At 36.7% G+C, this 15,598-nt stretch overlaps 1 protein-coding gene across 6 annotated transcripts in view; it reads right to left on the bottom strand.

Moving 5' to 3' along the window:
* The window catches only part of LOC136035425 (beta-alanine transporter-like), a 112,397-nt gene that overhangs the window by 39,590 nt on the left and 57,209 nt on the right, over positions 1-15,598 (bottom strand). For all 6 annotated transcript variants that reach the window (XM_065717222.1, XM_065717218.1, XM_065717221.1 and 3 more), the window contains 2 exons: positions 13,168-13,300; positions 4,911-5,017 (listed from right to left, as the gene is read on the bottom strand). In XM_065717222.1, coding sequence (XP_065573294.1) covers positions 4,911-5,017; positions 13,168-13,300 — 240 coding nt within the window. The remainder of the gene's footprint in view (positions 1-4,910; positions 5,018-13,167; positions 13,301-15,598) is intronic.

The following is a 15,598-nucleotide window of genomic DNA, read 5'->3' as shown; positions in this document are numbered from 1 at the left end:
AACAGCTTGCTGTGTGAATTTAAAAATAACAGTGCTTGTTTTGAGGGATATTGATCTAACCAAAAAAAAAAATATTTGAATCCTAATGCTAGTATTACTACTGTTGTTATTATTTTTATTACTATTAATCTATTAACCGTCAAAAACGGAAAAGATGGAGTATAAAAAAGAAAAAGAAAGAAAAGCAAAAAAATTACATACACTTCCACTACAAACATCCTAAAATAACGCTAGTCCAGGGGTGGTTGGCTCTTAAAACATTGGCACTGAATTTGGAGATTCTTCTCTACGGCCATGGAAGGGTTGGTGACATTGTATTTCATGGAGATGTCGCCATTGCTGTGCCACAGAGGGAGAAACTTGGCATATCTGTAGAATACGCTACAAATGGCTTTCTTTTCGGTAGTTGGGAATATTTTCCAGAAGGGAGCCAGAGCAAGCAGATGGGGGTAGTAAAAGCATTGTACAGCCGGACAAGGACACGGCGGTTGAAACGATACTTATTGGCAACAAGTAATCCGTAAGACACTCGTAGACGGGAACTGAAGTGGTTTGTCAGTGCTGAGCGTGTGTCTTTCAATGTAGAAGAAATAGGGAGGCAAAGATAGGTAAGAGACTCACAGGGCTTAATCAGAGTGTCGCCAATTTTAACGGAGAGGTTAACTGAAAGCTCATTTTTTGAACCATTGAAGAGACGAAGTTCTGTTTTAGATTCATTGAAGGGAAGTCGGATCTGCTTGTATACCGCTGCAAGTGAGTCGTAATTTTGTTGTAATAAAGATATCGAATGAGAAACATGAAAAATGTCATCAGTGAAGTTCAGCAGCGAAAGATTAATGCCACAGAAAAAGCACGACGGCTTTATTACTTGTTGTGCTTCGATGATAGCGTTATTAAACAGTGATAGTGAAGTTTTGCCACCTTGACGTACGCCTTTCTTGACACTCAGCATTTCTTTAGAAGGAAAAGTGCCGGACGGAGAGGGGATCAGGATGACAGCCAAGATCTTGTTGTACATACTGTAAAGAGGGGAAATGATGCAAGAGGAAACACCTCGCTGAAGGGCTTTGAGCAGGATTTGGCCATGGATGCTAGAATCGAAGGCTCTACTAACATTAAGCGCTCCAAAGACGAGAAGATCACCATTTTTATCTGCATCAACAAGAAGATTTGCAAGAACGCTGTGAACATGTTCCAGCCCTGAATGCTTTTTGAACCCCAACTGGTTGTCCGGAGTAGTGCATTGAAGTGCAATTTCATCAAAAATAAGGAATTCAAATAGCTTACAAAAAGTAGTTGAAACTATGGTCGGACCATATGAAGCGCACTGGTCAGCTGGTTTACCTTTTTTGAGAATAGGATGGACCAATCCCGCACCAAAGCTGTCTGGAACGATGCCAGTAACTAAAATCATTTGAAATACCAGAGAAAGGTGCTCTAGGAGAAGATTGTTGGCAAAGCTTAAATGTGTGCCAGATATACCATCGATGCCCTTAGATTTTTTTTCCAGTAATTAGATACTACTACTAGTAATATCAATACTAGTACTGTCAGCACTATTACAACTATGCCTAAGGCAATGAAGGTGAAATTTTCAAGGAACTTTGAGGAGAAAAGGTGAACTGAATCACAATACGCCGTCTGTATTGTCAAAAGGGTGTATATTGTGTGTGTTGTCAAATGGGTGTAACAGTAATATCTTAGGAACAGCTTGGTGTGTGAAGTTGAAAATAACAAGGCTTGTTGTGGGAGATGTTGAACTAACTAAGAGAAAATATCTGCATCCTAATGCTAATGCTTCTACTCATACTACTACTACTATTAATACTACTTCTAATGCTACTACTGCCACTAAAACTTAGGCTACTACAATTATTTCTACTACTACTACTACTACTACTACTACTGCTAATAAAACTAAGGATATTAAGACGAAAAATTTGGGATATATATAAACTGCATGGAGCAAATTCGAAACACACTACGTCCACACAGGTTGTCAAGCAGACGCATCAGAAATGCTTCTGGAATGGTTGACGGTATTAAGCTGAAACTTTCAGCGTCTGTTGAAGGGGATGTTGAAAAAAAATAAACGTACTATGCACACACTGCTACTAATGCTGCTACAACTTTTGTGACTGTGCAAGCTAAGGGCATTAAGGTGAAACTTTTAAGGAATATTTAGGCGGATATCGAAATAAACCAAAACAAACTATGAGCAGGAGGACTTTCAAAAAAGGTTACAAAGCAATATCTGAAGAACAACTTCTATTATTAAGTTAAACCTTTAAGAGTAAGTTGCGGGGAATTTTAAGTTAAACCTTTAAGAGTAAGTTGCGGGGAATTTTGAACTAGCCAGAAGGCACTAAGATTATGCTTTTAATACTTACCCTACATTTACTGAAACTAATGACACTAAGGGTATTAAGGTGAAACTTTAATGGAGCGTTTAGTAGGAGTTTTAATTATAAAAAAAACTGTATGCATGCTGGTTTTCAAATGAGCATACAAGCAATATCACAGGTATCAACACTCTATAATTACTAGAAATTCATTGAAACTTGAAAAGGAGCAAATTCGATTCAAAACTAAAAGTTCTAGTAGCATTTTTCAGAAAAAAAAAGAGATTGGAGGGCAAATGGCCTTTCTCTGAAGCCCATTCATTTTCCATACGCATCCAGTCAAAATTTTGAGATAATCATTTAGTTCAGCATAGTAAAACGTTCCAGCAGCTATGCCTTTAGGGATATAGGTTATGTCAACCCCCCACAATTATGCTTTAAAATTAAATGTTGCTTTAAACTAAATCAAAAGGCATTGTGATTATGGTTGCCAGTAAGACACCTCAGCAATATATCAGAAACGACTGGGGGTATTAAGTTGAAACTTTTGTGGATACTGCTATTACTACTTCTGTTCTTTGAATTTAAATAAATAAAAAGAGTGTAAGTGTATCAAGGTTGTCACAGAGCATATAGGTTGTCATTTTGGGAATGATATTAAGTCTCATTTTTCAGGTCAACTTCAGCAGTTAAAAAAAAAAAAAAATACTGTTTGTGTCAGCATTAAAGGTTGTAGAAATAGTTTCTCCAAATTGCAAATAGCAATCAAAACTATGAATTTATAGTGAAAATGATATAAATATTATTTTCTTTTTTCCATGAAAAAGACTATGTCAATAAAAAACGGACAGGAATTAATTTACAAAAAAAAATTCCACCTGACAAGTTTTTCAAAGAAAAGTAAAGAGCTACATTTAGCCAAAAATGAGCAGAAACAAAGTCAAATAATCTTCCAAGCGTAGAACTACCACAAATTATTATCAATAAATAAATGAAACAGACATTGAACAGAAATTACAACAAATAGTCGAGTCAGACTCAAAACAAGCAGAGATTAACATGAGTAAAAACAAGCATATATTAATATGAGTAGGGCTAATAACTTCCATGTCTTCTTAATACCCAATCATAATTTGCGTTTTACCAAAAAAAAAAAAAAAAAAAAAAAAAAAAAAAAAAAAAAAAAAAAAAAAAAGTGGATTGCCGCCAGTTTATTTGACATATACTGATATTTATTCTTTAAAGTTTTGATAATTTTTTTTATTTATGAAAGTAAAAAAAAGTGAAAACATTTAAAGTGTATCTTAAAGTTTTTGTTTTAAACATCCGTAATATACAAAAGTGTTTCGTCAAAATCACGAACCCAAGGAGAAAAAAGGAAACTGCACTAAAAGGAAACTGAACTTGAGCTTCTTTGTGTCCAATGTCAATGACCTTAGCTCTACAAAAGGCGATTGAACACGCAGAATAATTGGATATCAAAATTCTTTTCTAACAAATGAGCAGATTTGCTGAAAACTGTACTGTCATAAAACTATTGTGTAATTTCCCTGTCTAAAATTCTGATAATACAAATTATTAATATGCTATGTAGCATGCAACCATTTATAATCATGCGAACTAAATCATACATCATCATGCAATTCTTTTGTTCGGAGTAAAATAATAATATAGGGATGACTGGGTCGTGTTCGACATCCTTTGCAATATACATCCTAAGAAACTAGGTTTTAATAAATAATTTAAATCATCAGTTCAACCACAGTAAACCAAGGCACAAATGTAAATTCCATCATCTGGGTAGGGGTTGAGATATATTCTGCTTAGAAATGTTGAAAGAGAGAAACCGTAAGTATTTTTCTATAAGCTGTGGAATAATTGGGTCTTCAAATCAGACAGCAATAGTTTCGGTTTGATATTTGAATTGTATAGAAAGGCATGACCTTGTGAGAACAAGCAATATTGGGTCAGACTCGTATTCAAGATTTGTGTTAGAAGAGCGCTGTGGAGCCTAACTATATAAATGAAGCATTTCTTAGTCATTACACAACGACTTTTTTTCTTTCTTTTTTTACAATGTTTAGTAAGGCATGGCTAAACTCACACAACTTTCATTTATAAAACGGGGAGCTGATGAATGCTGGAGAACATCCCTTCTTCAACCAGATTTTAATAAGTTCTGCCGTTTTAAAACATTCTACATATTACGTAGTTTTTTTTTAGTTTTTGAGGGGGGAGGAAGGGGGCTTATCACTCATGATAGACGTAAACGGCACTAAGTATTTTAAAATATCACATAAGAAAAATCATGGAATTGGCTGAGAAGCATATTCCTGTACAGTGTATCTAAGACGAAATCCAGGAACCAATCAGATATCCAAAGGAATAGCCAAAGCCAAAAAAATTTCCAGCAGTATATGGCATTAAACCCTGTGAAAATGGTGACTTCTGAAAGAGGTCGAAAAAAAAAGATTTCATATTTTCTGTTGCGCAGCAATACTTCGTCAATACATTAAATAACGTTGCACCCTTATTATGATGCACGAAAGAAAAATAAAATAAAAGTACCAGATGAAAGTGACAATCAAAAACTTCTTTGCCAAATTTGGCGTCTTTAAAAGATGAAGTACGCCGTATACTCTTTCAACTTCTTCTTCGCTGTGAGGATCATCTTCCTAAAAAAATCCCAATGGGGCTTAGATGCACAAAAAATAATACTATCATAGAGCTTATCATCATTATTTTACAAGGATTTAGAAGAGACTTGATATATCATAATTACGACGGCACCGTAATTTCCATTATGCCTAAAATAAGGTTAATGTCAAACTTTTATATGCTAAGCCTCACTTCGTTAAAAAGTATAATAATAATGAAAGCGTCGGTAAGGCACTTCCCCTTTCTTTTCCTTTTTTAGTGTTTTCTGGTAACAACTGATTACTTCACAGTTCAAAGTGAACACATCTAAAATCGAATATCTTATGAACATTATTAAACCAGTGAATTTTCAAGTGAATTTACTAATTTATTATGTCGTAACGTCAATTGGCTTGGGATTAGTGACGTATAATCCTGTCCTACGATTATCAATTAATTCAGTGACCCAGTGATTACAGAATTTTCACAAGAAATGAAACAACAGATTATATTATTATTGAATATTCTTGCTCATTTGATTAAGGTGCCATAACATTTTTTCGTTATATATTTGTAATTCTACAACGCCTTCCATATTCAAATTTCTTCAGATGCGTCGGTTTTCAGAGAGTAATTTAGGCGCATTAGCGGTGCTCTGCAGGCCTCTTAGGCAACGACCAGAAGAGGGGAGGAACCCACCGCAAGTGTCGTAGGTACTTGCCGATATCTAGTTACCCTTGAATTGCAGGGAATAGGTGAGTGGGTCCTTAAGCTTCCCTTGTTCCTGGACGGACAACATTTATTCCTGCGAATAAGTCTTATTCTACGAATTATTAAGACTAACTTAAAAGCATAGCAGCATTATAGTCGATAATTAAGTCACTTACAAAACAACATTTCGATGACCGTGTGGATGAACTTCTATAGACGATTGTAAAGCTCCAGAAAGAAAACAAGCTTCTTAGTTAAGAAAATAGGCTGCTTAGATCCGAGCTTGTTAAGGTAAAAACGACTGCTCTTCCCTCTGAACTGTACTCGAGAAGAAATCATCTTATTATCGACGGCTTAGAATTTTCAGAAGGCAAAGAGCTTTGTCAGAAAGTAAATAGCTTATTCGGCCCAAAACTGGGAACAGCTAATGCCAACCAGGTACGTACCAGTTTTGTATACATAATTTCAAAGAAAACATCATACTCCAAGTCGTCTGGCCCTAGCGGCCCGACCCTTAGAAACAGAGCGCAACGAAAAAAGTCCGCAGATCCGATTTTTGCTGGTCTAGAAAATTTTGACCGGTTGGAAATAATGAAAGAGTGTGGTAAGAAAGTGGTTTGAGTGCGTCTGTGGACTTACCTCGTGATCTCGGTAAAAGACGGAAATATCTATTATCTCTTGGCTGTAAGCTAAGAACGTCAAAAATAACGAATGAGAAAGTGTCAGAAACGTGTCTGATTCAAAATGGAATCAAACTTTGGTTAGAAACCAAGAAATCAAAGACGTCGCAATGGATGAGGCTGCAAGATGACTGCTACGATCCACTCAAGCTTCCCCGCGTTGGGCCAGACAATCCCAATGAATCAAATTTGGAAGCATAGAGTGTTATAAAACAGTTTGCACTTGGTGAGTTGTTGGGGCAGCTATAGTACTGATTCTGGTAAGATTTGGAGAGAATATTGGTAAATTATGGTGGCAAAAGAAATGAATGAAACATAGTAATTAAAAAGTATAATAACTGCTCCCCCTAAGAATATTATTGTTTACTTGCCGTTTGCTTAATCTTGAAGTATTTCTTTTCTGTTCATCCAAAGAGTTGTTTTTTTCTTTTCGTGCGTCCTTATTTGTTTTTTCTTTTTCAATATGGTAAGAAAAGTTCTGGTTTGAAAACTTCTAAGTGGTCTACTGCTCTTTTAAAAAGTACAGCCATTCTCTCTCTCGAGTACGAGGTAAGTTATGAATTCCTGTTCTTTCCTCCCGGGGGGCGCATACTCATCAGCAGGTCAAAGGAATGCAAGATTAACAGAGTTGGAAGAGCATTTTTGTATCAGGAAAAGTCTTTGATCTTGAAATTAGTAATGAATCAGATCCCCTAATGTTTGATAAGAGTAACCTAGGAGCCGATATGAAGAGATGTGTAATGTGGCTAAGGAACGCTCTGACTCTCAGCTCACTGTTCTCCAGCTAAACTGTCAAGGGTTATACTCTACGTTTTCTGATGTAACGAATTTTTGCCAGCAGCTGCAGCCAGATGTGGTCGGGTGAAAATTTTCTAACAAGATACACGAATACACTTTTAGAAATACCTGGTTATTCTTCCCAATTCCTGCACAGATCTACAATGAATAGAGATACTTGGCTATTTACACACTGCAAGAATACTCAGCCTGCATAAATAAAGAATCAACCCAGTATATCGAAGGAGTTTATGAATCTCTCTTCTTGGAAATAATTTTACTTAGAAGAAGAAAATAACACTGGAAGAAGTATACCATCCACCGGCAGAATCTATCTCTTCGTTCTTGGAAATCTTGGATCAAATTATATGATCTTCTGGAGAGACAAGGGAACGAGGCCATCTTACTGGAGGACTTTAACATCAACCTAACTCCTCCTCTTTCTTTAGGTGCGATAGATATGCTCAGTAAGTGTACTTCGCACATGTACCCCTCAATTGCGATACCTACTCGAGGAACAACCGCTTTCAACTCATTGATTGACAACATTTTTTCGACACTGCATCCAATGTCGGCCCTGTCTTGCTATCTGAAACTTCTGATCACTTCCCTCTGCTAACGAATTTTAAAATACAGGAAAAAGGTCCTAAGCCCAATGCCACAGCTACGCAGGGATTTGTCACGTGGAAATTAAATGATGAGAACCTAGAAACCCTTAAACAAGTACTGTAGATCACATCCTGGGATAATGTTATGAATACCGAAGATGTTCATGCAAGATTTGAGGAATTCCGTAACATTTTTATGGGAAAGTATACGGAAAGCTGCTCTAAAAAGTATACAAGGAACACTGGATGGAAAAATTTACCCATCAGCCCTTGGATTAGTCAAGGACTGCCCCATTGTATTAGTAAGAAAAATAAGCTTTGGACTAATGACGTAAATGAACCTTGCATAGCGACGCTTTAGAAATATATTAAATATAAAAAATGCCTTTAATCAATTTTACGTTAAGCTAAGAGAAATTATTTCACTGGAAACATAACTGAAAGTGGGAAAGATTCACGGAAGGCTGTAAAATCTTTACCGCGTCCCGCCTCAGCTTCCTTCGAAATCACCTGTAAACGGGGAACTCTTTCGGGGCCAGAAAACGTTGCAAATGCACTGGGATAATTTTTTGCAGAGGTGAGGAAAAAAAAAGAAGCAAATTCCGTTAAAAATCCGGTCAAGAGTTTAAAGATTAACTAGGCCCAGCATGCACCAAGTCAATGGTTCTCGCTCCTGTCTTTCCACCTGAAATTCTGTTGATTATACAAAACCTAATGGGAAATTCTCCTTCTGGATTCGACCGAGTACACAGTAATGTGTTAAAAATAGTTGCGTCGTCAATGATAGAGCCTCTTACTTACCTGATAAATTTGTCTGTGCAAAAGGGTACTTTTCCATAACGGTTAAAGAAAGCTAGAATAGTTATTTTGCACAAAGGAAGTTCTCGAGCTGATCCTGAAAATTACAGACCTATTTCCATTCTTACAGTTTTTCAAAGTTTTTTGAAAAACTCGTGCAGCAGCAACTAATCCAGTTTCTGAAGAAAAAAGGGTTTCTTGATACCCATCAGTTTGGGTTTAGACCAGGACACTCCACCCAAGATGCAATAACTGCTTAGAGTTTATGGATCAACAAAGCTTTGGATTCTGGCCTTCTACCTGCAGGGGTCCTGATTGATATCAGAAAAGCATTTGATAGCACGTAGCACCTTATTCTCCTCGAGAAACTAGAGCATATAGGGATAAGAGGCGAAACTTTGGATAGGTTCAGATCGTGCTTGAGGGACCGGAGGATTTATTTGGAGAAGACCCAGGAAATAATATAGTAGTTAATTGCGGTGTCCCAAAAGGGTCAATATTAGGATCTCTAGGTTCCTGATTCATGATAACAATCTGAGTAGCGTATTAAACCCGCCACGCACTATTCTTCGCTGCTGTACACGATGCTACCACAAAGCTTCTTTTCAGCCTGTAGATGATGCTGACCTTGTGGCTTTTGCAGATGGTGCCACACCAGGCTGCTGTGAAAGGGATATAACGGCGCTCCTTTCCAAGCTTAGGGTTGTTCTCTGGATGGATTCATACCGACTTGTGATTAATGTTGATAAATCTTACATTTGTTTTTACCGGATCGGAACTGTCCATCCGGAGGTGTGTGGAGTCCAACTTCCGGAGGTTTAATCAGTTGGCCATAAAAGCGTTTTGAAAAATACGTAGGAGTCCTGCTTGATGACAACCTGTCATTCCTGCATTACATTCAAGCATTAGAGCTGAAGATATCCCGGAATCTTGGAATAATAAAAAAAATTAAAGACACTTTGCCGCAGGAAACACTGGTCTTGCTATACAACGCTCTTATCAAATCCCATTTACAATACTGAGCAATGATCTGGCAATCGACTTTTAAGTTTCGTATAAACGATCTTTGAAATTAATTGGAAAAATGAAGAGTATTTGTCAATGGAGTAGCTGCATCATCAGTCACGCTTTCACCTTTATTTTCAAGTTTCTAGCTGGTGAACTCCCATCTGCATTTAAAACATTATTTTGGCCAATCTCCGACCAGCATAATGTGAATACCCAGTCATCCTCAAACCTAAAAATACCCTTCATCCTGACTGTACGATCGGATTTTGCTCCGAATATACATTGTGCAAGGTCATGGAACCTGTTCCCAAAAGAACTGAGAGGTAGGGGCTCCTTTGCGTCACTTAAAAGAATAGTAAGAAAGTCATTTATCAGCACTGGAAAAGATTAGTTAAATATTGACAAAAAAACAATTACATAATGTATTCAATATAATACGATAAAAATGAAGTTGAGATTTTATTTAATTTGACATGATAGTGAGGCTGTTTCCCCAGGGGCAATGGGCAGGAGGATAATTAGTAGTTATGTTGGATCAAATGAGAGGTAAGGTTGTTCCTGACAGTAGTAGCAGTGATAATGCTGCGTATTATGTTTAAAAGGTAGCGATTGAGAATCTCGGCGTCCAGGAATGGACTAAGTATTGTTATTAGAAGCAATTTGTTTTCTGATTTGATAACAAACCCCACTGAACTTGAACTAGAGTTTTGTAGCAGAACGTTGGTTAGAATTTAGCCAAAAACAAAATCGTCTTATAATAACAAACATCGAAGAATAGACATAGTCAAAAATTATATTAAAATATTGATAAAAATATCTTTAGTAGGCCGTTACAAAGCACTATACAGTCATATAGTAAATTAGTTAAGTAAAATGTATCAAAACGGGAAGTCCAGTTTCTTGTTCTCAAGACTACAAAGACCTTGCTTTTCAGAAGACATAACCTTCTTATCTTTATATTATTTTTTTCTTCTTCTTTTTCAGAAATGAATCAAAAAAGATCAAAATCAAAAAAGTCTATAATTAAATATCAATGCGTTTAATCTTGTGCTTAAATCACTAAGGAAAGAAATTAAATAGGCTGAGGACAATGGCAGGGATTTTAATAATTTTCTTGCGAAATTTCTTACTAATTTAGCATGAGAAAACTGAGCTTGATTAAGGCAAAAAAACAAAACAAAAAAAACACCTTAGTACTAACTCGATAGTCTTCCGTCGAGTTTAAAGACATTTTGTAAGTCAGCACGCTGGCAGCTTAATGACCAAAAAGGGCCTGGTATTCACTTAATTCATTGTTATATTGTGTTAAATTATTGGTTTAGATTATCAGGTATTGGGATTTTTACTTATAGGTCAGGTTTGATTTTGGTTTGGTTTTTTATATTTAGTTTTATCTTCTTTTTTGGTTTTTTATTGGTTTGGTTATTTATAGGTCAGGTTTTATTTTATTTATTTATTTATTTCTCTCTCTCTCTCTCTCTCTCTCTCTCTCTCTCTCTCTCTCTCTCTCTCTCTCTCTCTCTCTCTCTCTCTCTCTCTCTCTCTCTCTCTCTCTCTCTCTCTCTCTCTCTCTCTCTCTCTCTCTCTCTCTCTCTCTCTCTCTCTCTCTCTCTCTCTCTCTGTCTCCCTCTCTCTCCTCTTACTCTCAAACAAGAAAAAGATTTTTAAAGTAACCCATGCACATTTTTTCTCTTGATCGAGTTTATTACCTTTTATCTCAGACCTGCCTACATGCGCAAGGAGGAAGTTGTTCCTGATATTGTTGTCATGGATCTCCCCTCCCTTCCCAGAAAAAAGAGAAAGGTGTGCGATGGATTGAACTCTTTCAATCGTTTTTGGTACAGTAATAATACTTTTTCTTAACAATATTCACAATCTCTTTTGATAAGTTTCATGCCGGACAAAGCGAGCGCTTGGTCGAAATTAGTGTTATTAGTCGATTTGTTGTTAACTAATTTGAAGCTTATAAAATAGTCTAAATCAATCAAATGAAATCCTTGCTGAATTAGATTAGCTGGTCCAAAACGTACATTCACAAAGTAAGTTTATCTGTTAATTCGTAATTAACAGATAAAAATTATTAGCCCAAGGAAATCAATCAGAAAACCAATCATGAAAATCAATAGCCCAGCGGAACAATTCTTAACCATAAAGGTCTACAAAAAGGGCTAGATATAAAATACGTAGCATTAAGTACAAAAAAAAACGGAGAAAATATGTAGAAAAAGCATATTGAATTGTGGAATTACTTAACTTACCTACATAATCCTCGTACCAGGGCTGTGTTCAGAGCGTCATCGGCCTTTTTCACGAGGGACAGTCGACATCAAGGGCTTTTGCATCAGACAGCAAAATTCCAGCCTCGTCCTGGAATTTCACAAGACTGTCACTCTATTGGAACTTGGGTTTTCCTCTTGGACGTTTCCAGCCATTACTGATTGGTTCTAAGTTACAAAGTGTCCGCTGGGCAACCTGGTGTGACAAGGACGATTGCGAAGTCATAATTCGCGGGCGGTCATTGCTGACAATGTCTGTCCATCAGATTCCTTCTGTTTTCCAAATCCAGTTAGATTGAAGAGTGACAAGACGGCGCTGGGCAGCTACAGTTGTAGGCCAAGTCTCAGCTACGTACAGCAGGGTCAAACAGACTAACGATCCAAGGATCGTCATTTCGGCGGCTCGTTTGGTCATGGGCTTCTTCCAAACATTCCTCAGTCTACCGAAGACGGCGGAGGCGTTGGCTGCGCGGGCAAAGACTTCATGGTCGATAAGGCCGTCCGATGGTTTTGTAGAACCAACATAACTGAAATGGTCAACCATTTCGATTTTGTTCATGGCTAAAAAGTAATTAGAATTGTCGGCCTCAGACTTGGGCTACGCTACCATGAATTTTGTCTTCTTCCGGGCAATGGATAGCCTGGCCCTGGCAGCTTTTTCTAGAAACGTGTTCAGAGCCATGAGTAGCTGTGACTTGGAGTTGATGACTAGTACTATGTCATCAGCAAAGTCATAATCAGTGACAACTCTATCCCTGTACTTGAGTCCAAAGCTCAGCTTCCGGGCCGTGCAAGTCATAACATAGTCAATAATACAGTTAATTACTCAGGAGCAACTGAGCAGCCTTGTCCGACTCCCATTGTTACTGGAAGGAACGTGCTGCATCTACCGTTCACTTTCACACACCTCAGTCACGTGATGCATGGTCCTGAGAAGGCGGACACATTTTGACGGGAGGCCAGCATTAAAAAGGATATTCCATAGAGAATCTTGATGAACAGAGTTTTATGCTGCCTTGAAAAATATAAAAAACACGAATATAATACGAAAATTGCATTTTTTGACAAGTAATATACAATCTATATCCATGTTAGGCAAGAAAACCAATTAGAGATTAAGGACTCTTTTTTCTTTTGCTAGAGTAGAAGAAAATAGCATCGAATCATATATTCGATGCTTTAGATAATTTCTGCACATTTAAGTTCGGCATTTCAAATATATGCTAATTTCTGCTCGTTTTAGCTTTAACTTTACTTTATAACTTCGATAACATAATTTTGTATAAAAAAATACGAGCTATAGACAAAAGTCACACTTTCGATAACTTACCTTCTGTCTAAGTTTTTCATAGAATTCAAACGACAGGTCCTTTTTATTCCACTTAGCCATTCTTCTAATAATTATTTCCGCCTCTTCCACCCTATTACGAGCGATCAACCACCTTGGAGATTCTGGCATGATCCTGGGAAATAGTTATTCTTGTTCAGTCAAATGCACTTTAGAAAAAAATATATAGTTTTATTAAATGCATTGGACGTACTGTTGCAGATCGGCCCCACTTTTAACTGTGTGATGCATACATAATTTACTTCAAATTTTTTTTACGCGTACGTCACGCATGCACTTTGCTTACCGCTGTAGCAGTATACTAATTAAAGAATGTACCCTTGTAATTTTTGTTACGTTTGTGCTTCATCAACTACTTACGGCTTTGTCCAATTCCCATCTTGGTTTTTGAACAGCAAAAAAAATATTTTGAAATAAGTTTCAAAGCTAATATGTGATAATATATTAAATATATATATGATAATAAACCAAGTATCTGATGATTTTTTCTCTAACCAACCATTTAAAGCTCTAGCTAAATATGGCAGTCATTCCTTGTGCAAGTTCATGTCTGCTTGCCGAAGAATATCCATTAATTCGGCGAACTTATTGCAGGGTTGTTGCTCTGTATACGATCATCCCCATTGTGCACTTAATTTTTGCCATCATTCTGAAAATAAGCGACATAAAAACTTCGTTTTCAGGCTAAAAGAATAAAGTAACCAGATGATGTGATATAAAAGCTAAAGCAATAGAGTATCAGAGTACATTTCAGCCATTATTTTTACCTTGAAAACAATTTGGAAGTTTTGCAGCAAATTCAGCATGAAAGCGTTTTCAGCTCGAAGCTCTGATCCCGTGCTTTGGGTCTGGAAACTACTTAGTAAAAAGCTTGATTCACTGCGGGGATCCAAGCCGTTCTGGAGCCTGTAAACGAACCAAAGGCCAGTTTGGGTTCTTGTATTTTTGCACCGAAATCCCATTTCGTGATTTTCCCAGAAAACTTCCCGAATTTTAAAGTCGAGAATGGAATACTTCTATTAGCAGCATGCATTCTTCATTGCCTTGCAAGTTACCAAGGGTTGAGAGGCTGTAGCCTGCCGAAACGTGTAAGCTATTTGAGGAGTAGCAACTTGCAGATGCATTAAACTTGCAGATAACTTAAAAACGGGTAGCTTAAATAGCAGCAGCAATGAAAAAATAAAACAGTTATTTTACTTCCAAGCAGATATATCGGCAAAATTGCTGTTTACTTCTAATAACTTCATTATCTAGCTTTTTGAGCGTAAAATTCAGAAAGAAGACAGAGATATTAAGAAAGAGTAGCAAATAAAAAATAGCTTGCATGAAGGTACCGCTGCCAAGAAAAAAAAACGAAAAAATATGATATGTTAATTCACAATCCCCTAAGAAAAAAAAATACAAATCAAATTTAAAAGCACATTTTTTTGAAATTATTTTTATTTTTTGCTACAAATTATACTTTTATCTAACCATGTTCAAAGAATAGGACATCAACACGCAACAAAAAGCATGATTTATTTGAAACACGTGGAGAATTCCAGATTAATTTTCTTGTACTATTGTTTTTTTTCAATTTTTTTTAATCAGTTCATAGAAACCATTTTAGCCAGATTTTTTTCACCGCAGGAACAAAACTTAGGATTCGTCCTTTGTTTCTTTTTTCTATATCGCCGATTTTGGTTTATGTCGAGAGAGACGGGTAAGGGTCTAACCTATGCAGTTTTTAGAAAAGGGAGGATCTCTTTTCTGATGAAATAACATTGATGAAAATAACATTAGATTTTGGAAAGCTACGCATAATTCTTGCCTGATGCAAAAAGAAACGGCCTTCGGTTGTCCTTGACCCAAAGCCTACAGACTGCATGAAACAGCGGAGTTTTATATGGTAGAAAATAACTACCTGAAGTTGTTCCACCTAGCTTTTGTTTTTTGGAGTATTAATTCTTCTTTCGAATAGAAAGCGCTTTTTAATCAGGCACCAGTTTCAAGCTGAAGTTAAAATCTAACAAATGTTCAAGATGTGCGACGGTTCTTGACCCCATCGCCTAAATATCCTTTTATATAAAAAAAATTAAGGTTTTAAAGATCCAAAAAGGAAGCACAAAGATATCATCTTTCGGAGATATCATCAATCATTCGTGGCAAAGAACTGTAGTAAGGAGCGACCCGGCTCAATAGAAACCGAAACTCTAAGAAAACGGAATTTTCATACCAATAGTTACATCAAAAGAATTGCATTTTAATGCTGATTTCAAATACATACGAACAGAATTTACTCCGTATATGAAAGGGGCTGTTGCCTCCTCAACACCCCGCTCTTTACGCTAAAGTTTGACTCTCTCTCTCAACTCTACTTTTAAAACAGTAAAAAACTTTAGCGTAAAGAGCGGGACTTTGAGGAGGTAAAAGC

This window comes from Artemia franciscana, chromosome 14, assembly GCF_032884065.1.
Source record: "Artemia franciscana chromosome 14, ASM3288406v1, whole genome shotgun sequence".
Taxonomy (NCBI): Eukaryota; Metazoa; Arthropoda; class Branchiopoda; order Anostraca; family Artemiidae; genus Artemia; species Artemia franciscana.
Note: the sequence above shows the minus strand (reverse complement) of the source record. Positions and strands in the feature narration are given on the sequence as shown.